General features: G+C 50.8%; 1 protein-coding gene across 1 annotated transcript in view; it reads right to left on the reverse strand.

The window, feature by feature from the left end:
- Positions 1 to 324: 324 nt before the first annotated feature.
- Positions 325 to 27515, reverse strand: part of LOC125343683 (deleted in malignant brain tumors 1 protein-like) — a 63989-nt gene continuing 36798 nt past the window's right edge. Inside the window, exons 23-36 of the mRNA XM_048336190.1 lie at positions 26324 to 26525; positions 23062 to 23279; positions 22081 to 22392; positions 20633 to 20665; positions 18317 to 18470; positions 17098 to 17315; positions 15894 to 16205; positions 7862 to 9259; positions 7211 to 7249; positions 5910 to 6221; positions 2743 to 2775; positions 2067 to 2242; positions 1378 to 1760; positions 325 to 602 (exon numbers count right to left, since the gene is read on the reverse strand). Of these exons, the coding sequence (XP_048192147.1) occupies positions 329 to 602; positions 1378 to 1760; positions 2067 to 2242; positions 2743 to 2775; positions 5910 to 6221; positions 7211 to 7249; positions 7862 to 9259; positions 15894 to 16205; positions 17098 to 17315; positions 18317 to 18470; positions 20633 to 20665; positions 22081 to 22392; positions 23062 to 23279; positions 26324 to 26525 (4064 nt within the window). The 3' untranslated portion in view covers positions 325 to 328. The remainder of the gene's footprint in view (positions 603 to 1377; positions 1761 to 2066; positions 2243 to 2742; positions 2776 to 5909; positions 6222 to 7210; positions 7250 to 7861; positions 9260 to 15893; positions 16206 to 17097; positions 17316 to 18316; positions 18471 to 20632; positions 20666 to 22080; positions 22393 to 23061; positions 23280 to 26323; positions 26526 to 27515) is intronic.

A 27515-nucleotide genomic window follows, 5' to 3' on the forward strand; every position in this document is an offset into this window, starting at 1 on the left:
AAAATAATAATTAAATCGACTATGAATTGGAGGCAATCCTACTTTTTCAAACATCTTATACACTGTATGATCAAGTTCTTGAAGTGAATTAGAAAATCAACATTCTTAACTACAAAGAGAGTAACTGGTTTAAAAGCTCAGTAATCAGAGAAGACTTAGTAACAAACCTCAGGAAAGAAAGCTCCTACGTTTCTTTAGCCAGGCTCTATATGAATTACAGCGGATTTATCAGTCATTACTTCCCTGAAAGAGACAGATTTGGGTTCCTAATTTCTAGCAGGTTCACATGACAGCTGGAAAACAGACATCACGACACGCAGGTCTTCCCCTAGCCAGAGGCTCTAGGGACCTCCAGCGGCCCCACCGTTTGGAGATGCTCAGTCCGTTCTCCCTCGCCCCCCACGGGGCCCGCGCCTCTCCTACTCCGCGCTGCACAGCCTTGAGAGCACCGAGAAGAGGGGTCTCCCTCTCTGCACACGGCAATCTGACACTGCAGATAGACCACTTCGTAGCTGTCGAGAACACTGAAGGCGTTGAACTTGAACTGGGCCACATTCTTCTTGGCGGAGTGGAGGTTGGTATAGGTATTGTCTTTGATGCACCTAATGAGGAGAAAATCCCCAAACAATTAAGTATGACATGAATTCACTGACACCCAGGTAACCAGGCAGGCTTGGCCCAAATGGGTCAATTTCAAATGGTGCTCTTCCTACTACTCACTCTTCAATGAAGGGACTACTAGAACTGTCATTTTAGTACGACTCTAAGGGGAAACCCCCCATTCCTGGCTGTAAATAGGAGACTGTAAAATAAACACAATGAAAAAAGAAAGGTTTTAGCTAGAACTTTTGCCTTCAGAAGGCTGATCACCCTTTTGTTCCAAAGGAAAGATTATATGTCGTGGTTCTCTTATTTGTGGGCAGACTTATATGATTAAAATGAGTTTTGTAAACCCCAAAGGAACTTCTGAAAGGGATGTAAATGGTTCATAGAGAGGCGAGTCAATGGAATTCAGTAAATGCTCAGTTACAAACAGAGAAGGCAGCAATCAGGACTGGGGTGTGTGTGTGTGTGTGTGTGTGTGTGTGTGTGTGTGTGTGTGTGTGTGTGTGTGTGTAACAAAGCACACATGCAATAAGTACTGGTGGGTTTTCATCAGCCTTTACGGACAATCACTCCAAATGGGAATAGTCTTATCTCCAATTAACCACCAGAAAATCAGAAGCGGTGCTGTGGCTCAAAGTGGTAGAGCGCTCGCCTTGAGCAAAAAGGAGCTTGGCACAGTGCCCAGGCCCAGAGTTCAATCCCCAGGACCAGCAAAAGAAAAGAAAACAGAAACCTAGCAGCAGGCCCGGGAGGGCCTTCTGTTTTCCTTACCCTTGCCGGATCAGATCGTGCGTGTTGGTGGTAAAATCGCTGGGATCGGCAGAAGCCACACACGTGTCCACGAAGGGCCTCAGGTTGGGATCCGTGCTCTGGAGCGTGGCCTCCAGGAAGACCTCTTCCCCCCGATGGGCGTAATAAGGGACCATGCCCTTCCCCGGCGGGGAGGCAGGCGACTGGATGAAGGACAGGGACACTTCGTAGCCAGCCTCCTCTGCCCGGGTGCCAGTTCCGTGGACGAGTTCGACGGTGGATGGGCCGTCCGCTCTGCAGGTCAACTTCAGCTGGGGCACCTTGTGCCTCACAATGACTCGGCCGGGGTGACCCCGTCCGCGGCCTCTGATGGAGTTGGAGTAGCTGAGGGAGCCGCGGTGCTCCTGTGGGGACGAGGGGAACGCGGGAGGCCATCACCCCTGCTTCCCAGCGCTCCTGCCCACCCCCCGCTTAGCGCCAGCTGGTTGGGGTGCCGGAGGCCCCTAGCCAGACTTTGGTAGTATGTACTTCAAGGAAGGAAAGTTCTAGACAATTGAGTGAGCTACTCTAGATCTCACCAGACTCAGAAACACGCTCTTGGCTCCTGTCCTTCCTCGGGTCCTACCAGGCACCCAGCGGGCAGCTGAGTTTCCTAAGGCCGCCCCACCCCCACCCCCGCCTCGGCCTCTATCATAGGGGGCTATGCTCACCTGCTGGACGGTGCCGCAGTGGCCGTAGGGAATGTGAAAGATCAGGTAGCGCCCCGTGACTTGGGGGCGGCACGCATCGTCATTTAAGTGAAGATCCCAGGAGGAGTAGCCCAGTCTTCGGAGATAGCCTCGATCCAGGACAGCTTGGAAGAGGTGAGGCAGGCAGGAGAGCTGCGCTGCAAGGCAGGGGGAGCGCGGAGGGCATGAGGAAGAGAAACTGGGATCCCCCCCCCCCCCCCGCGCACTAAACCAGTCAGGGGAGGGGTCCGTGTCCACCCCCGGGGTGAAAGCAGCGCTCAGCCTTGGCTTCAATGGGCTTTGATTGCAGCCTCCCTCTCCCCCCCCCCCCACAAGGCCTCTGAAGTCCCAGGCCCTTCCCAGCATGCACCCTGTGGGCTGCGAGGGAGAGCTCTGTCCAAGGGCGTTTCATCTCCCATGCTGGGACACCCACACCTAAACGCGTGTCTAGCCGGACCTGTGGATGGCAGCCAGAGCACCTGGGTACAAATAATCTCCCCCCCCCCAACACCCCAACTTCCTGAAGCCCAGTGTGTGGGAACACAAGGGCTCCCAATGGGTTCCCTTCAAAGCCTGCTTTTTTGTACCCCCATTTGTCTGCTTTTAGCTCCCCGCTTTCATTCAGGAAGCTGCGTCCCAGGTAGGAAGATGACATTACCGTTGTCCTTGGGTACCACGGAGTCAGCTTGACCTGCCGAAGAGTAAAGAGAAAAACATCAGCGGAGCCGGACCTCTGGAAGCGGATGAGCCAGGGGGCAGCGGCGGGCGTTCAGGGCTGGGGAACTGTGGTCTGAGAGCCTCCCAGGGTGTGCGGAGCCCCGGGCCTCCTCGTGAAGCTGGAGGCGGGCCGGGGTGGAGGTAGTGCAGAAGGTATGGACGCTATCAACACCAGGACTGGTTGAAGCAAGGCAGCAAGGCCCGGGGGGCTTCAGAGGCAGTAAACACCACCACGCGTGTGAGGTCTTGGCTGAGATCCCTTTCCACGCTCACGGCAGGCTTGGGACCTCAGGCTGGGATCCGAAGAGTCTGCAGCTACCAATGATTTCTCAGGCTCAAAATGAAGACAGGACTTCCAGCCCAGCCCAGGAAGTGTGCTGGTCAGATTTCCCCAACAGAACTGGATAATAGAAACCTCTTAGTGTGTATTCTTGGACAATATTGTCTAAGAATAGAAAACGGAGGTTCTCTGAAGGTGGGTCCCTGACAAAACCAGGGAATGTCTGGAACTGTGGGCAGACAGTGTGACTGGAGGAGAGCGAACCTCCAGAAGCCAGAATACCAAGAAGGACGGAGTAACAAAATCCAGGGCAGAAGAGGCGCAGGCCACACCGTGGGTGACAAGGACACAGGCATATCTGGAGGAGTCTGGGCTGTTTTCCTGATTTCTGAGGGTTAGGTCAAGGGGAGGCAGGGTGCCCCAGGATGGGGGCCTTGGTTCTATCCTCGATAGAAATGGGAACCTGACAGGTTGTAATGATGGAAAAGAAGCAGGTTCTCTGCCCTTAATCAGTTCGAGGTATTTCCACTTTCTTTGGCTTCATCATCCCGTTGCTACATTTCAGAGCAAATATTTCACTGAAATGGGGTTAGATAAAACCGATGAATAAACCCGTGGGGAGCATTTCTATTTCTCCATAATAGAACGTTATCATTCTCCATAACAGAATAGCAAACGAGAGAGCTACCCAAAGCTGAGGCCATACAAGCAGACACTGGAACGGTAACTTCCAGTCACCCAGGAGGGTGCGGGAGAGAAGATGGTGGAGAAACTGGTTAGCAGCTGCAAACAGGAGGAATACAGCTCAGTGGTTATACATTATATAATTCAAAACAGCTACAGGAGAGATTCCGAATGTTCTCCTCACTAAGAAACAGGAACTGCTCAAATGATGGTTAGCTTTAGTATCCTGAGTTGACCAATGCATGATGTATAAGTGGATCAAAACATGACATTGGCCGGGTACTGGTGACTCAGCCTGTGATTCCCAGCTCCTCAGGGGGCTGAGATCTTAGGATCATGGTTCAAGGCCAGCCGGGGCAGGAAAGTCTGTGAGACTCTTGTCTCCAGCTAGGCACCTATAAAGCAGAAGTAGAGCTGTGGTTCAAGGTGGTAGAACACTAGCCTTGAGGGAAAAATAAAAGCTCAGGGACAGCACCCGGGCCCTGAGTTCAAGCCCCACGACCGACAAAACACCCCCCCCCTGCATCACACCTTTATTGTTCATAAAGGGGTACGATTATTATTTATCCAGAAAGGCATACAATTATTACCTGTCGGAAGTGTGTGCTACCTGTCAATCATAATCTGCACAGATTATTCTCCCTGCAATTGTTACCTGTCAACTCTTAACAGTCAGCAAAGCCAGAAGACAGACCAGAGGCCACTCAGCGATGGGTGAAAACACCGAGCGCCCCCGGCCGCCGCGGAGCCCGCGCGCCCTGCCCTCCGTAGCGGGGAGCACCTGGATTTACCTTTAGGGGTGCGTGCAGGTTTCCTGGGTGGCCGGGCCGGGGGAGGGAGGGGGTGGCGGGGAGACCTACACCCTGGGGTCGCGCGGAGGAGCAGCGGGCGGGGGCGCGCGGAGCGGCGGGGGCGCGCGGAGGAGCGGCGTGCGTGGGGGCGGGGGCGCGCGCAGGAGTGGCAGCCGGGGGAGCGGGCGCGCGGGGGCGCGCCGAGTAGCGGTCTGCGTGCAGGCGCGCGCGGAGGAGTGGCGGGCTGGCGGGCGGGGGCGCGTGGACGGGCGGGGGCGCGCGGAGGAGCGGCGGGCTCGCGGAGGAGCGGCGTGCGTGCGTGCGGGGGCGCGCGGGAGGGCGAGGGCTCGAGGAGGAACGACATGTGTGCGTGAGGGAGCGCGCGGAGGAGCGGCGGGCTGGCGGGCGGGGGCGCGCGGGAGGGCGAGGGCTCGCGGAGGAGCGACGTGTGTGCGTGAGGGAGCGCGCGGAGGAGCGGCGGGCTCGCGGAGGAGCGGCGTGCGTGCGGGGGCGCGCGCGGAGGAGTGGCGTGTGTGCGTGCGGGGGCGCGCGGGAGGGCGAGGGCTCGAGGAGGAGCGACGTGTGTGCGTGAGGGAGCGCGCGGAGGAGCGGCGGGCTGGCGGGCGGGGGCGCGCGGGAGGGCGAGGGCTCGCGGAGGAGCGGCGTGCGTGCGGGCGCGCGCGGAGGAGCGGCGGGCGGGGACGCGCGGGAGGGCGAGGGCTCGCGGAGGAGCGACGTGTGTGCATGAGGGAGCGCGCGGAGGAGCGGCGGGCTGCTGGGCGAGGGCTCGCGGAGGAGCGGCGTGCGTGCGTGGGCGCGCGCGGAGGAGCGGCGGGCGGGGACGCGCGGGAGGGCGAGGGCTCGCGGAGGAGCGGCGTGCGTGCGGGCGCGCGCGGAGGAGCGGCGGGCGGGGACGCGCGGGAGGGCGAGGGCTCGTGGAGGAGCGTGCGTGCGTGCAGGGGCGCGCGGAGGAGCGGCGGGCGGGGACGCGCGGGAGGGCGAGGGCTCGTGGAGGAGCGTGCGTGCGTGGGCGCGCGCGGAGGAGCGGCGGGCGGGGACGCGCGGGAGGGCGAGGGCTCGCGGAGGAGCGGCGTGCGTGCGGGCGCGCGCGGAGGAGCGGCGGGCGGGGACGCGCGGGAGGGCGAGGGCTCGCGGAGGAGCGTGCGTGCGTGCAGGGGCGCGCGGAGGAGCGGCGGGCGGGGACGCGCGGGAGGGCGAGGGCTCGCGGAGGAGCGGCGTGCGTGCGGGGGCGCGCGGAGGAGCGGCGGGCGGGGACGCGCGGGAGGGCTCGCGCTCGCGGAGGAGCGTGCGTGCGTGCAGGGGCGCGCGCGCGCGCGCGCGGAGGCGCCGTACCTGCGCAGACCACGCCGGCGTCCTCGTGGTGGCCGCAGTTGTGCCGCGCCCAGCCCGGGTGCGCGCAGCGCTCCAGCGCGGCCTCGGAGCCCGAGCAGCGCACGTCGTCCAGCAGGATGGGCCCGGTGCCCGGGCCGAAGCGGGCGCGGCCCGGGGCGCCCAGGGCGCGGCCGCAGCCCAGGAGGCGGCACACGACGCGGGCGTTCTTGATGCCCCAGTGGTCGTCGCACACGGTGCCCCACTCGCCGCGGTGGCGCACCTCCAGCCGGCCCTCGCAGCGACTCCGCCCGCCCGCCAGGCGCAGCGGCCGGTCTGCGGGCGGGCGAGAGGGGCGGTCAGGGCGGGGCGGGGCCCGGCCGGGCACTGCCTGGGCCGCGGGAAATCCCCTCCCCCCTCCCGGTGGGGGGTCCTCCATTTGCCCCCCCCCCCGGTGGCGCGGGACGTCGGTGCCACCCCCCACCCCCCTGCACTTTGGGGGATGCACTTTGGACAGTTACGTGTCTTCTGTGCGAGGTCTTGGAGGATAAACTTTGGGTGTGTGTGTGGTGTATGTATGTGTGTTTGCACATATATACCTATAAGTTCATAAAAAAAATTTTTTTTGGTCAGGAGGAGAGAATTTAAACAAAAAGATCCAATTCCAACAGTAATATCAAACTAGATATAAATGATATAGGTATAGTATCACTTTAGAAATTAGAAGTAAAGAAAAATTTACCAGGCAGTGGGGCCATTTCTTTATCAACTGAAATTGTAACTGTAAAAAAAAAAAAATAAAGATAAAAGCTTTAAAATGTATTTCCTCAAAAATCACGTATTTGTACTCAAAGCAGAAGAATCAGATATTCAGAGAGTAATACTTTTTGCTGAAGTTGCTACTTTGGTTTGAGTGTAGAAATAGTGGACAATAAATTTTATTTTCTTGGTGTCGAAATGTAAGGAGTGATGGCATATCCTAGTAAGTCTTAAAAATTAACTTAAAATTACTTACTTTAATTAAAATAATCTATTCAATAGTCGCAAAATAAGCTTTACAAGCATACTGATTTCTTTGGGGAGAAGGTAAAAATATTAGTAGATTTTTAAGGAAACATTCCTAAAAAGGTTGGAAATGAAGTGAGAAGGGTCAAAGTCAGACATACTTGGGATAATAGAAAGCTCACTCCTGAGAGGTGCAGTTCAGCCTCTAAGCACATGGAGGAAATGCCGCTAAGAAAACTAACAATGTACTTTATGGTAAAACTATAGTCACTATAAACTACAAAACTATTTTAACTGAGGAATAGGCATAGGATCATTACCAGGTAACGGTGTCAACGTTGTCCTAGTTGGGTCTGTGGCTGCCAGAAAAAATTAATGAAAAGAAATGATTACCATTTGTCTCCATTCACAAGTCAAGTTTCGTCAGAGCTCTGCGTTTGTTGTGTGTCGATGGAGGTGTGAAATGGTGTGTGAGAAGATGGCATGAAGAACGATTCTCCTCCTGAAAGATCACGTTGTAATGTGACCACAAACTTACAGCTCTCTTCCTTAACAGTCTGAGCCACATGAGTGTTACCACCATTTTAGTGATGAGGAACTGGAAAACCAGCCTGTAAGCCTCTAGGGCCCCCAAATACGTAGCCTTTCTAGCTACTCTGTTTTCAGGGGCATAGGATATAGGGGTTGCATTGGTCCTGGAGTCAGCGTAGAGAAGGACAGAGATGAGGAGGAAGGCAAGGGTTTATGGCCACCATATCTGCCCTCCTGAAAGAAGCCTATGTCTAGCTATGCCTACGTCTTCTATGCTTGAGTAAAGGGATTTATGAGTTCCATCTCTGTGGAAAGGATGTTTAACTTCCTTTGTACAGTGGGATTTGTATCATAGGCAAAGTATTTGTTTGCCAAATAGAAAGAGGAAACATTGTTGGCTGTGATTCACTTAAGAAATATGTCAAGCAGAAAACATTTACCAGAGGGTCTGCTTTCTCCTGCTGAGGTATTGTCCTTATCCTCTTTGGCTGAGGGATTTTCCTCTTCTGCTGAGGTATTTTCCTCTTCTGCTGAAGTACTTTTCTCTCCTGCTGAAGCATTTCCCTCTTCTGCTGAGGTATTTTTCTCTCTGGCTAAGGTATTTTCCTCTTCTGCTGAGGTATTTTCCTCTCCTGCTGAAGTATTTTCCTCTTCTGCTGAGGCATTTCCCTCTTCTGCTGAGGTATTGTCCTCATCCTCTTCTGCTGAGGTGTTTCGCTCTTCTGCTGAAGTACTTTTCTCTTCTGCTGAAGCATTTCCCTCTTCTGCTGAGGTATTTCCCTCTTCTGTTGAAGTATTTTCCTCTCCTGCTGAGGTATTTTCCTCTTCTGAAGCATTTCCCTCTCCTGCTGATGTATTTTCCTCTTCTGAAGTATTTTCCTCTCCTGCTGAGGTATTTTCCTCTTCTGAAGCATTTCCCTCTCCTGCTGAGGTATTTTCCTCTTCTGAAGTATTTTCCTCTCCTGCTGAGGTATTTCCCTCTTCTGCTGAGGTATTTCCCTCTTCTGCTGAAGTATTTTCCTCTCCTGCTGAGGTATTTTCCTCTTCTGAAGCATTTCCCTCTCCTGCTGAGGTATTTTCCTCTTCTGAAGTATTTTCCTCTCCTGCTGAGGTATTTCCCTCTTCTGCTGAAGTATTTTCCTCTCCTGCTGAGGTATTTTCCTCTTCTGAAGTATTTTCCTCTCCTGCTGAGGTATTTTCCTCTTTTGCTGAGGTATTTTTCTCTCCCACTGAGGTATTTTCCCCACTTGCTGAAGTGTTTTCCTCTCCTGCTGAAGTATTGTCCTCATCCTCTTCTGCTGAGGTATTTTCCTCTTCTGCTGAGGTATTTTTCTCTCCCACTGAGGTATTTCCCTTTTCTGCAGAAGTATTTTCCTTTTCTGCCGAGGTATTTCCCTCTGCTGCTGAAGTATTTTCCTTTCCTGCTGAGGTATTGTCCTCATCCTCTTCTGCTGAAGTACTTTTCTCTCCTGCTAAAGCATTTCCCTCTTCTGCTGAGGTATTTTCCTCTTCTGCTGAAGTATTTTCCTCTCCTGCTGAGGTATTTTCCTCTTCTGCTGAAGTATTTTCCTCTCCTGCTGAGGTATTTTCCTCTTCTGCTGAGGTATTTTTATCTCCTGCTGAGGTATTGTCCTCATCCTCTTCTGCTGAGGTATTTTCCTCTTTTGCTGAGGTATTTTTCTCTCCCACTGAGGTATTTCCCTTTTCTGCAGAAGTATTTTCTTTTTCTGCTGAAGTATTTTCCTCTTTTGCTGAGGTATTTTCCTCTTCTACTGAGGTATTTTCCTCTTCTGCTGAGGTATTGTCCTCACCCTCTTCTGTGGAAGTATTTTTCTCTTCTGTTAAGGATGGAGGTGCATCTAGGTATAAATCAAGAGATTGAGGATCCTTGAAGTTATTAAATAGAAGGCTTAATGGTGTAGCTTAGAGATAGATTTCTTGGCCAGTGTGTGTGTGAGGCTGTGGGTTCAACATCCATCACCACAAAAAGAAATAAGCTGACTGGCACTGATCATGTCTTCTCATTGGTTTCTACTCTATGACCCACAGGACCATTAATTGGGTTCATTTTCTAAAGAGAATATGACATGAAGCTCATCTCATTGGACATCATAAAGAGAGACTTTACCTGTTGGTGAAGTTGCCTCTGCTGATGTTGATCTATGATCTTGACCTATGCACAAAGAGAAAAAGTGACTCAAATATTCCAGGAGGGACTCCCAGGTCTCTATTTTTTTTTTTAAACCAAGACTGTTGAGGGCAAATTTTTATGCACCAGCCTAGCTTTATAAATAATACTGAGGGGAAGAGATATGGAAGGGGACGACAGACAGCTCCACCTGATGTGGAGGTCACAGCGGTTGAGACGGAAGCTGTAGATGGACAGAAACGACAAGGCAGCAATTAGGCACATCAGACTCCTGTCCCTCTAGACATACGGGGGGTCTTAGGGTGGCCCCTTAGATCACTGTGCCTTCCCGCTCTCCCAATGTTCGGGTGGCAGGCCACCTTCAGATCCCCGACTGCTCTGGGCCATGCTCTCCATCCCTGAACCTCCATCCGAGCCCTCACCCTTTCCTTCTTCACCTGGAGGCAGAGATTACTTGTCTGGAGGGCAAGAGCAGTTGGCTTAAGTTTCTCAGGCATACAGGGCTGGTGTAACAATGATTCTGAATGGAGACTGGCTTTCCCAGCCTTCCTCCTCTTTTAAGCTGGTGGGAGCCAGTGCTTTGGAGGAGGGTCATCTCTAAGGAACTTTCTCCAGACAGCTTGAGAATAGGGCGAATGGCTTTGAATTAAGCGGAGCACTTCAAACCAGCTTTACTGGCAATAAAGGCCACATTTTAGTGCTTACCATGATTAATTTATTTCTTAATTGCTTTAGCACCAGAGTGAGGAAAGGCAACCTCTTTATTGTAACCAAGCCCTCTTCACATTTGTGTCTTGTTTTTTTTGAAATTTGAAGTAAATATTTCATAGAAAAAGCATAAAATAGTGCTGCTTGTTTAATGTGCTATGTGTATCTTTACTGAAAATATACCTTTGTGGGGAATCTATAATGAGATCATTACAGAAAGAAATTAAAATTTTGGTAAAAGTCAAGTATCAAAATTTCAACAATACTTCAGAATCTAAATGAGATGACAATTATGTGACATGAAATTGTTTAATAGTCAAAAACATATACACTTAAATATACACTTTTCAGATGGAAAATTTAAAAACAATAGGAACATAGAAATATATTCATAATTCAAAACATTGAGAAATATTGCCATAATCTAATAATATTTCTGTAGGTATTCTTTCATATAAAATTGAACAAGAGAGGTGAGAAAGAAACATTTTGTATTATTTCTCATCTCACCTAATTAATCTTACCTTAATTTTACCAGTGGAAAAGAGATTTGGGACAATACCTCCCCTTGTGCTTTTTGTGCTAGTATGGAGGTTGACACTTTTATATCAGACCTTCCGCTTTTACACTATGATGTACCAACTTCTATGCTCTAAGACACTCAGTTTGAATGACCTTCTTATATGAACTCTAGCAAAGTAACACACACATCGTCCTGATAACAAAATTGGTAAAATTTAAGATAGAATTAATTCGGTGAAACACTTCACACGCTCACTTACAAAGTTTGTGATTGTAATGGCACATTAGGAACTCCTCACCTAATTTCAACTGGCATCGCTCTTAAAACCTGTTGCGGAAGAGTGTCTTGCCTAGGTTGGCTCTGCCGTCTGGCTGCCTTGGCATGGATCTAGCACATGGCTGAATGGTCGGGGAATGTCAGAGGATCATTGACAGCTAGGATCGTGATGTCTCCGTATGCGGGCAGTACTACTTTGTGGCTAGTTTCCAGGAGAAACTCCTGGAACGTGAGTTGGGAATTGTGTTTGGCCACCAGTTGGTTCTGTGTCTGCTTTAGTCGGCTTGGCTTAACGTGCTTTTTCCTCGGGCCCTTGCATCCGGCTGGACCACCCAGAACGCCCTCGCCATCAGAGACCCAGAGACGGTGCTCATGAGTCGGGCCAACGTAAACATGTTAAAACAAAACTAAAAAGGAAAGCAAACCCTAAACAACCAAAGATTCCACCAAGTTATAAATTGTTTCATAGATTCACTGGCAATTAGAATAATTAGTAGCAAGTAAATTAAATGTAAAGTACCTGTTGAAGTTGTTTTGGCAACGTTCAAAGTTTCTGGAAATAAGAAATAAAAACAATTGGTTAAGCCTTACCAAATGGTAAGCAAACACTGCTTTATAGTTAACTTTTTTTCCTGTTGTTTCACGGCTTGCTTTCTTTCTTATTTTAGTGAGCACATCTGATCGCTGGTTCCTGGGCAGCCGGCACTGAGCGGGTGTTGAAGTAAAAAGTTAATAAAACAACATAGAGTTGTTGTCCTCACAAAGACAAACCATCACATGGAAAAGACAGGCAAGAAGGAGTGGCCACACAAGTCCATGTCAAATTGCAGTGGTAAAAGCTAGATCTGGAACCTTCGACAGGGGGTCTGAGTTGGTCAGGGTGCTCCTGGTCTGCATGCTGCCCCGCCCACCACCTGGTGTCTGGATTTGGTGAAGTGCTGAGTTCAAAGATAATGACAGCCCGATACTCCACCCTCCCCTCAAGCCTGTCCTTGTCCCCGCCCCAGTGGCATGAAGACCCCCTTGCTCTTAATCCTACGCAGTGCCATGGGCAGAGGGCATTTACTGGGTTCTGAAGTGGAAGCAATGTCTGAATGTGAAATACAGGTAGGAACATTGGTCCACTGGTCAGAACATTTTCATCCCTTTCCTAGTTGCACTCAGTTATGCTGTTGTCATATTTGTTTTAGGAAAAAATGTTAAATATACTAGTCCTACCATTCTTGTTGTAGGATTGAGCATTTTGTAATTAAAGGAATGAGAATAAAGATCTAATGTGGAGCCATGTCATCAAACTCACAGAAACCAGCCTCAACTTATGCAAACTCAAGTTTCATTATTTCCTTTAAGCCAAGCATTGGCCAGGGTTCAAAGTGAAAAAAACACAACCAAAACAAAAAACAAACAAACATAAGAACCAGGGAGGGGGCTGGGAACATGGCCCAGTGGCAAGAGTGCTCGCCTCGTATACATGAAGCCCTGGGTTCGATTCCCCAGCACCACATATATAGAAAATGGCCAGAAGTGGCGCTGTGGCTCAAGTGGCAGAGTGCTAGCCTTGAGCAGAAGGAAGCCAGGGACAGTGCTCAGGCCCTGAGTCCAAGGCCCAGGACTGGCAAAAAAAAAAAAAAAAAAAAAAGAACCAGGGAGTAGTCAAGCAGCTAGGCGTTCCCGTGTGCCTTCCCAGTCCTGAGGGAGATGCAGGTCTGTGTGGGTGCAGACATCACTGTCTGTAACGTCACAGAGTCCCCGAGACACACCCGATAACCAGGAAGCGTCGAGAGAAGCGTGGGGGAGGATTACCGAGCCTGGGAGTCATTCCTGCCTGATCTGGAACCACCGTGAGAGCTGAGAGAGGAAATGGGTGATGTTCGCCGGAGTGGAGGTGAACTTTGCGAAGACCTCAGAAGCGGAGCGGGAAGTGAGCCCTGCCTGGCCCGGGGTGGGGGGGGGTGACCCCTGTGCGGCACGGGTAGGCCTTCACCCCCCCCCTCACTATCCAGTCCTAGAGTTTCTGGGGGGTCCCAGGCAATCCCAGGCTGAGGCCGTGGAGAAAGGGGGAAAGGGACAGTGTGGTGCGTGGTCACACTCTCTCCCACGGAAATGCTGGGTCTCTCTGAACTCACAAGGGGAGGGCAGCCAAAGAGACAGCAGGTTACCTGTGGCTAGCGGCACCTCAGATGGCTTCGGAAAAGGTGCTAAAGGTGATAGAAAACGAAAGAAGCAAATCAGACATCTTAAGAATTATACCATATCTTGGTTAAGTGTCAGATATATTCGACGTTCAGTCAGTTGTCAGTGGCATCACCACCTTCTAGAAGCTCTGTAGATAGTTTCTGGGTGTAAATCACTTTCTGGTATTGTTTTCATGTGTGGAAGTCCCCTTTTATCCCCCAGCTTGTGTGTGTGTGTGTGTGTGTGTGTGTGTGTGTGTGTGTGTGTGTGTGTGTAGCAAACAGAGATCAACTTGTATAAGCTAAAGGAAACTAAAGCTTGGGTCTTAAAAAATTTGCCCCTAGGGGCTGGGGATATAGCCTAGTGGCAAGAGTGCCTGCCTCGGATACACGAGGCCCTAGGTTCGATTCCCCAGCACCACATACACAGAAAACGGCCAGAAGTGGCGCTGTGGCTCAAGTGGCAGAGTGCTAGCCTTGAGCGGGAAGAAGCCAGGGACAGTGCTCAGGCCCTGAGTACAAGGCCCAGGACTAGCCAAAAAAAAAATAAAAAAATAAAAAAATTTGCCCCAACTCTTTTCCACATATTGGACTTGGCTCTTTAAAGATTTGTGATGGGAAAACATTCCAACCAATCTTTTTTTTTTTTTTTTTTTGGCCAGTCCTGGGCCTTGGACTCAGGGCCTGAGCACTGTCCCTGGCTTCTTCCCGCTCAAGGCTAGCACTCTGCCACCTGAGCCACAGCGCCCCCTCTGGCCATCCTCCATATAAGTGGTGCTGGGGAATCGAACCGAGAGCTTCATGTGTAGGAAGCAAGCGCTCTTGCCACTAGGCCATATTCCCAGCCCTCCAACCAATCTTGAAATGCAACAACCTTGGGGCCAGAGCCAAGAGCAGACTGAAGAGTGAGTGGCATTCTCAGCTTCTTCCTTCTTAATTCTGCACACCAGAAAATCCCTGCAGGGAGAACTCCTTGCAGTGCCCTGGCCTTGGACCAGAAGCTACAGCCACACTGTATGGAGGCAGACACAAGCGCCCAAAACAGCCTTATGAGGCAAATGTTTCTGCTCTCAGCCTCATCCAGAGGGAGGTATTGAGTTATGAAGTGGCTCAGAGACTTGCTGGAATCCTAACAGCTGGGAAATAATGAAGATGGCAATTGACTTCTAAACCACCACAGTACTGCCCAGGATGACTGCCAAGGCCAGTTACAGACAATTCATTAGGAAGAACAACTGAAATTACCTGAAGTTGCATAGTTCACAGCAGCCGATGGTGTTGAATGAGGCAGAGAGGCTATGAAAGACATAAAAAGTGTGGTAGGTCATTTCTTTTCATTCTTAATCCCGAGAGGCACACTTGCTTATTCAAAGCACATTGTCTTGTTTGGGAGAGAAGCCCAGACCCAATGTACCCCACCTGGGTGTCTAAGAATGGCTCAGAGTTACTATGCCAACAGCCACCTCATATCCGTGACCTCTGGGGCCATTTCTGTCTTGCTACTGGACACTATACTGTGGCCATGGTCATTACCTTGTTTAATCACTTGTCTTGCCAGTTGGTTTGGTCTCTCTCTCTCTCTCTCTCTCTCTCTCTCTCTCTCTCTCTCTCTCTCTCTCTCTCTCTGTGTGTATGCATGTGTGTAGGTCTTGCTTCCTAGTAAATGTTGGGTTGTAAGGGCAGAGCCATGGGACTCAGGGAGGGAGGTGGGTGTCAGAGTCCAGCAAGGTCCTCCAGCTGGGGATGGAAGAGAACTCAAAGCTGCTGCTTGGTAACTCAGGCTTTTCTGACCCATCTCTGACAGCTAAGGGCCTGGTTCCAAACGTCTTAGCTCTATAAACCTCTACTCTAGTCTCTGATGTCATCCGCAGCCTGTGGCTTTCGTTTCTGCATTCCTTAGGACATAATTTGGCCCTTTGACTTTTCTCTTTTGTTCTCAGAACTGGTTCACCCTATCCTGTCTAGCTGATAACTGGTCTACCTCTTTCCAGCCAGGCCTAGTAGGATGCAGGGATAGATGAGGACATTTGACCTGAATTTATTTGCAAACACGGAACTGGGATAAGGCTGACTAATAAGAGGCCTAGATGTAGATCTGAGATCCTAGATTTATTTATTTTATTTTTTTGAGGAAAGTTGTCTGGTCACACCTCTACTCAGAGAGGTATACAGAGGTGCGACGCATTACTCTCAGGGCCGGGACAATTTGACATAGTGTATCTTCTGCCTTAAGACTTGCATATTTATTGTCTTAAGTGTACATCTATTTCCATTCTAAATAAGAATATTTTCAGCTATGCATGGGTGTGAATTGATGGAGTTCCCTGTCCTTTTCAAAGCATTTAGAACAGGGCCGTGTCGCCACCGTGTTTGTCCTCAAGCCTTGTCTCCTTGGGGCAGGTGCGGTCCTGGCTCTGGGCTCGGGATGGCAAAGCATCAAGTGGGGGTGGGGGGGATCGTGGAAGCGACACGGTGGGTCCCGGGTGGGTGTGTGAGAACCCCGACGGCTCAAGTGCAGATCCCCACCCGCCGTCCCCCTCCACGTGCCCTTGGGGCGGGAGGCTTCCTGGGGGGGGGTAGAAGGTCGTGAGCCCCACCCCCACCCCCCCCACCCCCCACCCCCCGCTCAGACCCCGGCCCACCTGAGCAGATGACGCCGGCATCTTCGTGGTGGCCGCAGTTGTGGGAGAACCAGTCCCCGTGCAGACACTGCCACAGCCGGGCTTCCGTCCCCGCGCAGTCCACGTCGTCCAGGGCGATGGGGCCCCGGCCTCGCTCGAAGCGCGCCTGCCCGGGGGCGGCCACGGCCCCCCCGCAGCCCAGCTGCCTGCACACCACCTGGGCGTCGCGCAGGTCCCAGCCGTCGTCGCACACCGTGCCCCAGCTGCCATTGTAGTGCAGCTCCACGCGGCCCTCGCACGGGCTGCGGCCGTCGCTCAGCCGGAGGCCCGCGGCTGAAAGGCAGACACTGAGCCACCGCCCTGGGGAGGGGGGCCGGGGGCTCACACCCCAGCTTTGCAGCCTCCAGGCTTCCACTTCCCGCCCGGAGTGTGGCCTGTGGGCTAACTCTAGCTACAGAAGCATTCCCAGTTTGATCTATCATGGCCATGCAATGGGGGGGGGGGGGGGGTAGTGGGGGGGCGAGGTTGCTTTTAAATGCTTTTCCCCCTCAAACTGTACCCGTCGGGGCCCTCACGATGTTCAAAGAGGGCCTCCCAAAGTCTGTGTGTAAGGTGACAACCGCCGTGCACCGAACAACATTTCGGTTTCTGTGGCGGTATAAGGGATCGAACCCAGGACCTCACGTTCTCCTTGAGCCATACCTCCAGCCCCTTGCTGCATCCGCTGGTGGGGTCTTGCCTTATGCCCACACCAGCTGGGCTGCAGTCCTTCTGCTTGTGTTTCCCCGTGTCACTGGGGATGGTAGGCACATACCACGATGCCCGAGGCCGAGCGAGGTGGAGTCTCACGTACTTTCATGCCCAAACTGGTTTCTAACCACGATCTCCTGCTCCCCGCCTCTCAAGTAGCTAGGATCATAGGACTGAGGCACCATTCCTGGCTGGAGCAACGTTCTTTAACACCATTGCGAACGAAACAGGCTCCAACATAGGGCCGGCCAAGTCCACTTTCTGGTTTAGTGTGTTTCAGCTCTAATCTCAGATGTGTGTGTGTGCCAAGCCACAGTGTTCCCCCAGTTTCTCCAAGTCACATCTTAGGCCCTGTGACTCCTAAGGAGCCCAGAAAACCTCTTTCAATCCCTAGCACCCACTGCACTAAGTGGCCATCCGAGTTCATCATCATTGTTGCACCAGGGAGGAGGGTGGAGATGACTGAAGGACCTACCGGTGTCATTGTCATCTTGAGTCAGAGTCTCATAAGATGCAGAGAAGCCAATGTTGGTGACAATTTCGTCACTGTGGAACACCACAGCCATCCGGTTTGACGAGGAGGTGAGTATTGGGGTTGTTTCTGAGCAGAACCGTCCCAGTGAAAAAGATTCACTTTGTGGGCCATCAAAGATTTCAATGAAGTCATAGGGACAGCCGTAGAAGTGTTCCATTCTGTGAAATGAAATGGTGTCATTTAAACTCAGGCCATTGGCATTTGTTTTTACCCAGGAAGCCCATAGGATCCCAAGAAGAGCTGGGGAAGAGTTGCCCGAAATCAACCTCTCTTCTCACAGGTGGGAGGAAGTGGTACTCCTCTATTCCTATTTTTAAATTTCTTAAAGTTGTATATCAGTGGTATTTTATGAATATGCACACAAGCACATGGAATAAAATTTTAGTGGCATTGATGGTTCATAGCAAAAAGTAAAACTTTTTACCGCCTCTAATTTTTCTCTCTTCATGGTCACTTTCCTTCCTAGAAGCAGCTCCAATGAACAGTTTCTTTCATTTCCTTCCAGAGGTAGTCTTTCCACAAATGGGAGCCAGCTATACTATTGTTCAATATCTACAATGTATGTGACAGCTACAGATGTACCCAAAGTTATTTAACTGATCCATAAGGGCTGGACAGCTAAATGGTCTCTATTGTATATATTGTATATACATATATGTGTGTGTGTATATATGTGTATATATATATATATATATATATATATGCACACATGAGACTCTATCTGTAGCCAAGACTTCTGGGACTGGAAATGCTGGATTAGATGATCTGCATATATAAAGTTTGCATCAATGTTACAATAAACTTCCAGACCTTGCTCAGCTTTCTTTGGTGCCTGTCCTGGGGTTTGGAATCAGGGCCTGAGTGCTGTCCCTGAGGTGTTTTGCTCTCTACCATGGGAACCACAGTTCCACTGCTTGCTTTTTGGTGGTTAACTGGAGCCAAGAATCTCGTGGACTTTCCTACCTAGGCTGGTTTTGAAATGTGATCTTCGATCTCAGTCGGAGTAGCTCAGATCACAGGTGTGAAACCTGAGGCTGGGCCTCTCACTCTGGAAGTTCATTTTGGTGGGGGTGGTGAGGAGGGAGGAGAAGAAGGATCTGAAAGCGGTGTGGGTGACTGGCGGGGTGGGGGGGCGCTAGCGCCAGCGGGAACAACTCACTTGACCGTTTCGAATGTCAGTCTGATGCGAGCCCTGCTGTCCACCTGGATGTCCCAGGCACACACCACGTTTGTGGGGTATTTTTGGGGATACCAAGGGCTGGAGAAAGAGCCAGAATTATTTGTGAGCAAACCACCACAGTGGAAATCCTCATCTGTAAGAAAGTGGAGAAACTCCATCAGAAGAGCACAGTGACTTTAAGGATCTCTGTTTGTCTGGTTTTTAAGTGGAACCCAGTGCGAGCGGGAGGAAAGCGAGCCAGGCTTGGGGACGCGTGCCTGTGATCCCAGCACTCGGGAAGCTGGGGCGGGAGGATCGTGAGCCGGAGGCCAGCTGGGGCTCCATAGCAAATCCGTGTCTCATTAAAAGCAAAACTTAAAGGACACAAAGCAACCTGGGCTACGTAGTAAAACCCTGTCTCCAAACCAAACCAAACCACCAACACAAAGAAGCAGGCTGCCGCCACCGAAGGCCAGGGTCCTTCAGGCCTCCACCATGGTCCTCTGGCCGTCACGGCTTGTGGTTTGTGAAGAGAAAGCAGCAGAACCACAGGGCCTAAGTGGTTCCATGAATCCCCGAGCACAGATAGGCACACCCAGGCAAAGAGAGGGCAAACATCAGGGGATAAACACAATGCAGGCCCAAGGATCCTTCCCCAGCACAGTGTGTTATAAACCAGCAGAGGTCGGCAGACCCCCTAGGTGAATTTATTCATTTAAACTGATCTAAGGATCTAGGTTCCTATATTAGCGGACGAAAACTCAACACAGTGTAAATGGTTCTGGCCAACCAGAAGCTTCCAACTAATCTCTGGGGATCCCCCCTCCCCCAGTGATGCCAAGAAGGCCACTGGTCCACTCTCACCAAACATTTTCTTTGCCTGCCTCCAAATTGACTCCGTCAGGGCTTGCCCCTGGAGTCCCGGCACGGGGCCCTGGCCTTCGCGGGCCACGCAGGGGAAGTCCCAGGCTGTTTCAGCTTGGACACTCAATTCCATATTGCTGCCTGGGCCAGTACATTTGTTTACTTCCTTATTTTTGCTGGGCAGGTTCTCTACTACTTAGACCATGCACCCATCCCTTTTTGCTCAAATGACTTTCTGAATAGGGTCTGGTTTATGCCCAGTCTGTCCCAGGCCATGATCCTGTTATCTATGCCTCCCATATAGCTGGGATGACAGGCTCCCGCCATTATGCCTTGGTTATTGGTTGAGATGGGAATGTTGCAGATTTTTCACCATGGCGAAATCTCCAGATCTTTGCCTCTTGAGTAGCTGAGATCACAGGCATGAGCCACTGTGCCCAGCTTTAAAATTTTAATATGCTGAAGTTGACCTTCTAACAGACACATATCTTAACTGAAGTCATGGCCAAGATTAAAATATCCAATTTTAGCTGCAATATTGTGTGTGTGTATACATACATACATACATATATATGGAAGGATATCCATGTAGATTCAGGAATATCTAAATGGAAAATAAGCACACACAAGACCACAGGAAGAGTACATACAAGGCTAAAGTCCTTGTTATCTGAGAAGCCTATGAAAATGCAGAGGAAAAAAAAGCACCATGAGAAAAGACTTTTACTCAGAATAGTCACTGAAAATAGTCATGAACTTGGAGCCAGTGACTCCCATCTATAATCCTAGCTACTCAGGAGACTGAGATCTGAGGATTGTGGTTTGAAGCCAGCCCTCGGGAAAGATAAATCCGTGAGACTCTTATCTCCAAGTAACCAGCAAAAAGACAGAGTGGAGATGTGACTCAAGTGGTAGAGCACCAACCTGGAGTGAAAAAGCCAACTAAGAGCACGAGGCCTGAGTTTAAGCCCTAGTGCCAGCACAAAAACAAAATAAGCAAACTAGCATAGCATAGTAAGCATAGCGTGGCATAGCGTAGCAGAGCACAGCATAGAATACTCAGGAACGTTGACCTCAAAAGCGATGACTTTTCTGTGCCCACGGGCAGGGATGAGTGTGATTTTTCAAGTGCTTGGACATTTGCATCTCGGGTGTGTGTGCAGGTGATGCACCATCCCACTTGTGTTGAAGTTGACCCTGTGGTGTCTACATTTCTTGCTCCTTCTGGAATCTCACAGTGCAACCCTAATGGTCCCCTCTCTATAGTAGACATGACTCAGGAGACCCCATGGCTGAGAGACTGCATCTCAGGTGAATGTGAACCCTTCTTCCTTCCCACCTCTCTCCCTCTCACCTTGGCAGCCCCTTGGCCCCACTGTGTGGTCAGCCCCAGTGGGTTGCTCATAGGTCAGGAACCTGGCAAACTGAATGAACGGGAGGGCTGAACAGTACCTGTTGGGCCTCTGCTTGGACTGGCATTGATACCTATGCAAAGACAGGGGAGACGGGGAGAGTAAGATAGAGTAAGATGGTTGCATCATTCATAACAAAAATCTGGTATTTTTTCTGGATCAGTGAGCCATGGGGAAAGCAGTATCAAAATTCGTCACCGTTGGTTTACAGTGAAGTGCCTTCTGGGTAAGGGTGCACACAGTATTCTTGGTGGCTCGATTGCAGCCCCACGTTTGATCTGCGAGCTCTCAAGGCAGTGACTGAGCTCTTTAAAAGCGTTGAGCTCAGCAGAACAACACTTTCAGAGTGACTGTCATGTTGGATCTTCCTCTCCTCCCTTGAAGCCAACATACTAACGGCGATGAAGATTAAACCTGGCTCATGGTTACGAAGATTAAACGAAGACACAAACACACTGGTTGTAGCACAGAATTTGGCCGGGGCTCAGCACGGGTTGGGAACCAGCGACTTTTTCTACTCAGGAGAATGGACTGTCACCCATGCCTGGGCCTGACACGCAAAGAATACAGTGTCAGCTGGTCCTAACCCTCTATTTAATCATCAAAGCTGTTCAGACGGGTCTTGGAGCATTTTATACACGCGACAACTAAAGAGAAAGAAAACAAACCCTTACACATATTGACCTAAAACTGGCTTGCTGCCCGGAGCTTGTTGCTGACTGTCTGCTGGCGTGGAGGCCGCAGGTGGGCGGAGCTATGGGCGGAGCTATGGGCAGAGCTACAGGAGGTGCTATGGGCGGAGCTATGGGAGGAGCCATGGGAGGAGCCATGGGAGGCGCTATGGGAGCTATGGGCGGAGCTATGGGTGGAGCTATGGGAGGAGCCGTGGGAGGAGCCATGGGAGGGGCTATAGGAGCTATGGGCGGAGCTGTGGGAGGAGCTATGGGAGCTATGGGCAGGGCTATGGGCGGAGCTATGGGAGGGGCTATGGGCGGAGCTATGAGTGGAGTTATGGGAGGAGCTATGGGGGGCTATGGGCAGAGTTATGGGTGGAGCTATGGGCGGAGCTATGGGAGGAGCCATGGGAGGAGCTATGAGAGGAGCTATGGGAGGAGCCATGGGAGCTATGGGCGGAGCTATGGGAGGAGCTATGGGCAGAACTATAGGAAGAGCTATGGGAGGAGCCGTGGGAGGAGCCATGGGAGGAGCTATGGGAGGTGCTATGGGAGGAGCTATGGGCGGAGCTATAGGGGGCTATGGGTGGAGCTATGAGCGGAGTTATGGGAGGAGCTATGGGGAGCTATGGGCAGAGTTATGGGCGGAGCTATGGGCGGAGCTATGGGAGGATCCATGGGCAGAGCTATGGGCGGGGCTATGGGCGGAGCTATGGGCGGAGCTATGGGGGAGCTATGGGAGGAGCTATGGGAGGAGCCATGGGCGGAGATATGGGCGGAGCTATGGGGGGAGCTGAGTGCCCACAGTGCTCACCTGAGCAGATGGCGCTGGCATCCTCGTGGTGGCCGCAGTTGTGGGAGAACCATCCGTTGTGCGTGCATTGCCATACCGTCGCTTCATCCCCCGTGCACCGCATATCATCCAGCAGGATGTGGCCCGTTCCTCCGGTAAAGTAGCTCTGGGTTGGGGCCGCCATGGCTTCTCCACAGCCAAGCTGCTCACACACCACCTTGGCATCTGCCAGGTCCCAGCTGTCATCGCAGATGGTGCCCCAGGTGCCATTGTAGGCGACTTCCACTCGGCCCTCGCACCTGTGACTGCCGTTCACCAGCCGCAGGGCCAGATCTGGGGACGGGGAAACAGGGGCTTGTGAGGATGTGCAGCCGTCTTCACAGGCTACAACTTTCTCCAGGTTGAGCACGTGTTTTTAGACCCTAGGTAGAGCAGCCCAGCGTCCTGAGTTCCTGAGACAGCCCTGGCTTATGACTGTCGAATATTAATGCCTGTTATTTATTTTAGGGTCCCTTTCAATGCTCGAAAGTACTCTCAACTGGTGACAACTTCGTGTCACCCTAGGAATAAGGGAACGAGTGCTCTGAACTGCTTCCTGTGCCTGCTGCAGAACCTAAGAGGCCTGTGTGTGCTCTGGATAGTCTGTACTGGGTTCAGCCGGGAGCTCGTGGGCTGGTTGTAGTAATCTGACATGATTTTCCACCTGAATGATTTTTCTTATTGGGTTTTCCTTTCCTACAGGGAAGAAGGCCCTGAATCGGGTCCTCTATCAACACACAATAGACAGTGCAAGACAGGCAATACCAGTCCTCTCTCTCAACAGTGATGGCAGTGGGTGGCAGAGCAGGGCTGAGGACCGGAGCCAAGGGCTCTAAGTGTCAGTATGGACGTCATTTGGGATGTTGTCAGACGAGTGGGGCATGTCAGGCGGGACTTACAATCTTCTCTCCCAAAGGGAAAGAACATAAACTTCCCTTCCAAGGAGCATGCGGGAATACCCACCGCTCTGCCTTTCGTCTTGCTGAACGGTGTTGTACACAGCGTAAAACCCTGTGTTGGTGATCATGGCATCGCTTCTGAACACTGCAGTCATGATGTTTGAAGAAGAGAGGAACGTGAGCCCGGTGCCAGCACATATTCTGCCCAAGGATCGTGAGGCTGCTGGCCGTCCATCGAACACCTCAACAAAGTCATAAGGGCACCCGTAGATGTCCTCCAGCCTGAGCAAATGAAGCCGGCATTAGTTTTCCCAGAGAAATCTGAGTCATCACCCCTGCCAACTCCTTCCATCTCCACTCCTGGCTCCACCTAGGAGTCTCTCCACTCTGTCCAGAGTGCCTCCCCTAGGCTGCCCATCTGCCAGACTCACCCTGTTTTGACAGGCCTCTCCCCCCTCCCACCTTGAACCCTGGCTTTCAACTTCTCCCACTCTCTTCTTCTCTACCTTGAGTCTAACTCTGACTTAACTTTGGATGGCCCTAACCTGGACTATCAGTTTACCCTCTTCATGCCACACAACTAGCTTCTCCTTGCTCCAGCGAAGCATGATTGTTTCTAATGCATTAGCTTCACAGCAGCTTAACACTATCTACAATTGTCCTTTGAGCTAATGGTTTATTTACGTATTATTTGTCCTTCCAACTCATTAGGGGCAGAGGTCATGTCTGCTTCTTCGTACTGTAAGCCACATTCCCACAATGGAGCTCACATGGTGGGGGGAAGGGATCAACAAGTAAGTGTGGGAAACACATGAGTGGTTACCTCCCATGATAAAATGTTAGGCTTGATGCCCACATTATAACATTTCACCCCATAAAATATACTCACTCAGTGGACACCATTACATTTGCACACACACTAAATACTGGATTTGGAAGTTTACTAGGCAGAGCATATTTATTCAGGTGGTGGTGGGGGAGGGGAGAACCCACCTCACTAAAAAGAATCCACTTTTAATTGTTAAGAGAAAGTGAGTGGTAAAATTTGTATGCAAGGCACAACAGTGAGAGTAGTAAGAGCTAAATTAAAATGGAGACTAGCCCTAGAGAATCCTTAGCAGACAAGCCAGGAGGGTCGTGTAAGTGAGCTCAGCCAGCCCTGCTTGACTTGCAAACATAAGCAAAATTGTCCATGGTAAAGGAAACAGACATTACGTTCAACGAGAAGCAGTCAACAATGGGGCTTTCCAATCGGATAAACCGAGGCAGCCAAATGGGCATTTCATCCCACCGGGTGCCCCATAATGGCCTTTCCTTGGCAGGCTCTCAGAGGAGCTCCTCAACCATCTCTGACTGAGGTGACTTGATTCATGAATCCCTGTTTGCCAAATAAATTCAATTTTTATGTGCCTTAACTTACCCATTTGAACACAGCTGATGTTTGAATCTGAGAAATTATTTCCTCAGGAGGAAAGAAACAAACAAGTCAAGTGTGAAAGTGTTGTAGGAGTTGGAATGGGGGGGAAAAGCAGCTTTGGTGTCAAACAGGGTTTCATAATCTCAGCACCTCCTCTGGAGGGAAGGAGAAAGAAGGGGGCGGGGAGGGAAGGGGAGAAGAAGGGAAAGGAAAGGGGGAAGGAACTGCCTTGTGGTTCAGAGAGCACTCAGCAGCAGCCCGGGCCCCCATCCACTAGATGGCAGTGATACGCTCCAATCATGGCATCCAGAATCCCTGGAGACCTAGCCAAAAGCCCTGTAAGACGGCATAACCAAGTACTCCTAGTTGAGAACCACTCTGCAAATCAAAGGAATTTTATGTTCTGAGAAACAAAAAGCAAACAGCAATAAATTTAGATTTAAAAACGTTGCCTCCGTTCCACTCAGCAACTAACTATTCTCTGCCCCAGGCAACTCCTTGATTTATATACTTCAAAGCGATCACAGGAATTTATGCCGGAATATCAACCATTAGATTACAGATGTGGGTCAAACAGCTATTTGGAATAGCTATTTCCCATAACTAACAGACTAGTAGTATTCTGTATCCTGAAACATTAGAACTGTGAATTTCATAGATTTGAATTATATGCTACCAAAATTCTCATATATAGTCTCACAAATACATATGCTTTGAATGAGTGACTTTGTTAAGTATATTTGCTTGGAAAACATAGTTCCCTCTGACTCTAAGTTCTGTTCTCTTTATCCAAAAAGAATTGAGTCACCAGATAAAACTAGCTGGTTTTACCCTTCACTCCACTGCCCACCCTTTGTCTACAGAGCCACTCAGACCCTTGACCATGTGGTGGCCAACGCACACAGATAGGAAGCAGGAAAGAGGTCCGACACACCGCGAGACAAATCCAGGAAGAGCACATGGCCCAGAGGTGGCCCAGAAGACAAAGATGAAACCAGGGTTAAACATTGCCAGGGAAGGTATTTCCCCCCATAAAATCTTACTCACGTGCACATAGTAGTGTATGACTATAGGCATGTGTATTCAGTTGGTTCTCTATCTGCAGGTTTTTAATCTGAGGATTCAATCAACCATGGATCCAAAATATTTGAAAAAAGTATTTACAGCTAATATGTAGATTTTTTTTCTTGGCATTACTCCCTAAATATATATCAATGATTTACAAAGCATCTCCGGCATGTTAGGAATTACAAGTAATCTGAGATGATTGCAAATATATAAGGAGATGTGTATAGATTCTCCCAAAACACTGCAACGTTGCCCATAGGAGACTTGTGCGTCTGTGGGTTTGGCATCTGAGATGGGACCCGGAACCAGGCTGCGGTGCATGCCAAGGGCGGTGGGTGACGCCACATGCTTATAAACACACGCTCAGCTAGAACGAACACCTGTTACAGTGGCTGCTCGGAGAAAGGCGTGGGAAGTACAAGCTACACGATGGGAGGAGCGAAGAAACCCCCCTGTCATTTGTTTAAGAAAAATCCAGGTAGGAATATGCTAGAACCTCTTAAAGGGAAGAGCAGCAAGATTTGATCTGTGTGGCCCCCAAGGGAAGGACACGGTAAGCACGAGGCAGGGCAGATGTGCACTGAACCGGAAGAAGTTTGCGTCCCCGACGACGCTGGTTGAGGGAGCAAGCAAGGACCAGGCCTGCAACGGCTCCAGACTACTCTCTCACTGAATGGGAGGTTGAGCTCAACGCCCGAAAGATGATCACCGCTCAGGTGACCAGACCAAGGCTCACTGAAAACGTGTCAGGATTTGTGCACTGGGAAGGTGGCCCCTGTGAGGAGAGCCCAGATTCAAACCCAGCCTGGCTTCGAGACTCGGGAAAGTCAGAGCTGCTTACTGCACGCTGGGGATCGTCAGCTCGATGTGGAACGCCTCGGCCACGTGGATCATCCAGACACACTCCACATCAGTGGGGTAGTTGGTGGGGTACCAGGGGCTGGAGAACGAGCCCGACAGACCGGAGATGACTCCTCCACAATGACTTCCTTCTGTGGGAGCAGATGAGACACCCGCGGTTGGTTTCACACGTACCTTGCATTCTCTGTTGTAGAATCCAGAATTGGAAGCGCGATAGTGGACTCGCGCAACGAGAAGAGACTGCGCTGCTCTGGGGCCCGCTGTGGCTGAGCGAGTGTACTTCTGAGCAGTCAGGGGGAGGGGGAGATATGTACAGCTGGCAGGCAGGACCCTAACATTGGTCGTGGGTGCCACCGGACACAAGATGAAACACATGCGTGCGGTGTGCGCGGGTGTGTAGGCCGTACTTCTTCAATGCTCCCTGTAGTTTATGGTCATGAAAACCAGCTCAGCTCAGATGCGGACAAGCCATCCATGGTGAACATCCCCCCGACCCCATCCTCTCCTCAAAGCAGACAGGATGGGCAGAAGTCCGCTCAGCTTCTGCGAATTATCAGAACGATTCCACTCAACACTTCTCAAGCCCAGTCTCTCAAGGAAGAGAGTCACCTTGTGGCACAGAAGCTTGAGAAAGAGTAGTTGCAAAAATCAAAACAAAACCAAGAGGCAGCTTAGCATCATGAAATCCTTACACCCAAGTGCTCTGCATGAATGTCTTGCGATGCTGAAGTTTGAATGAACGGTGTAGACACACCTTTCTCTTTTCTTCCTGATTTGGGATGGAGACACACTATGCTTGGCTACATAATTTCTTTTTCCTTGCATGTTTTCTCCCCTCCCAAGCCAAGGGCTGTCCTAAGACCGAGCAGTCACTAGGACTTACCCACCATGACATCATGGGTGTTTGAACATGCCACTGTGTCTTTTGAAATGTTCCAAGAGTCAAAATAAAGAAGATCAAAAAACTAGAAAGCTTAGGGGCCAGGATGGGAAAGGCTAGGCTAGCCAAGATTTCTCCAGTGGATATTCAAATCCCTTCCTTTCCCTTCCATGTATCCTGCTGGCTCTGATTCCTATGCAGTATGTACTTCAACATTCACTGGTTTATATCCTCAATATCTACCACATGGCAGGCCCACGGCAGGACAGGTTTGAAAACCTGTCCATTGGAA

The sequence above is a fragment of the Perognathus longimembris genome, chromosome 2, assembly GCF_023159225.1.
Source record: "Perognathus longimembris pacificus isolate PPM17 chromosome 2, ASM2315922v1, whole genome shotgun sequence".
NCBI classification, from domain to species: domain Eukaryota; kingdom Metazoa; phylum Chordata; class Mammalia; order Rodentia; family Heteromyidae; genus Perognathus; species Perognathus longimembris.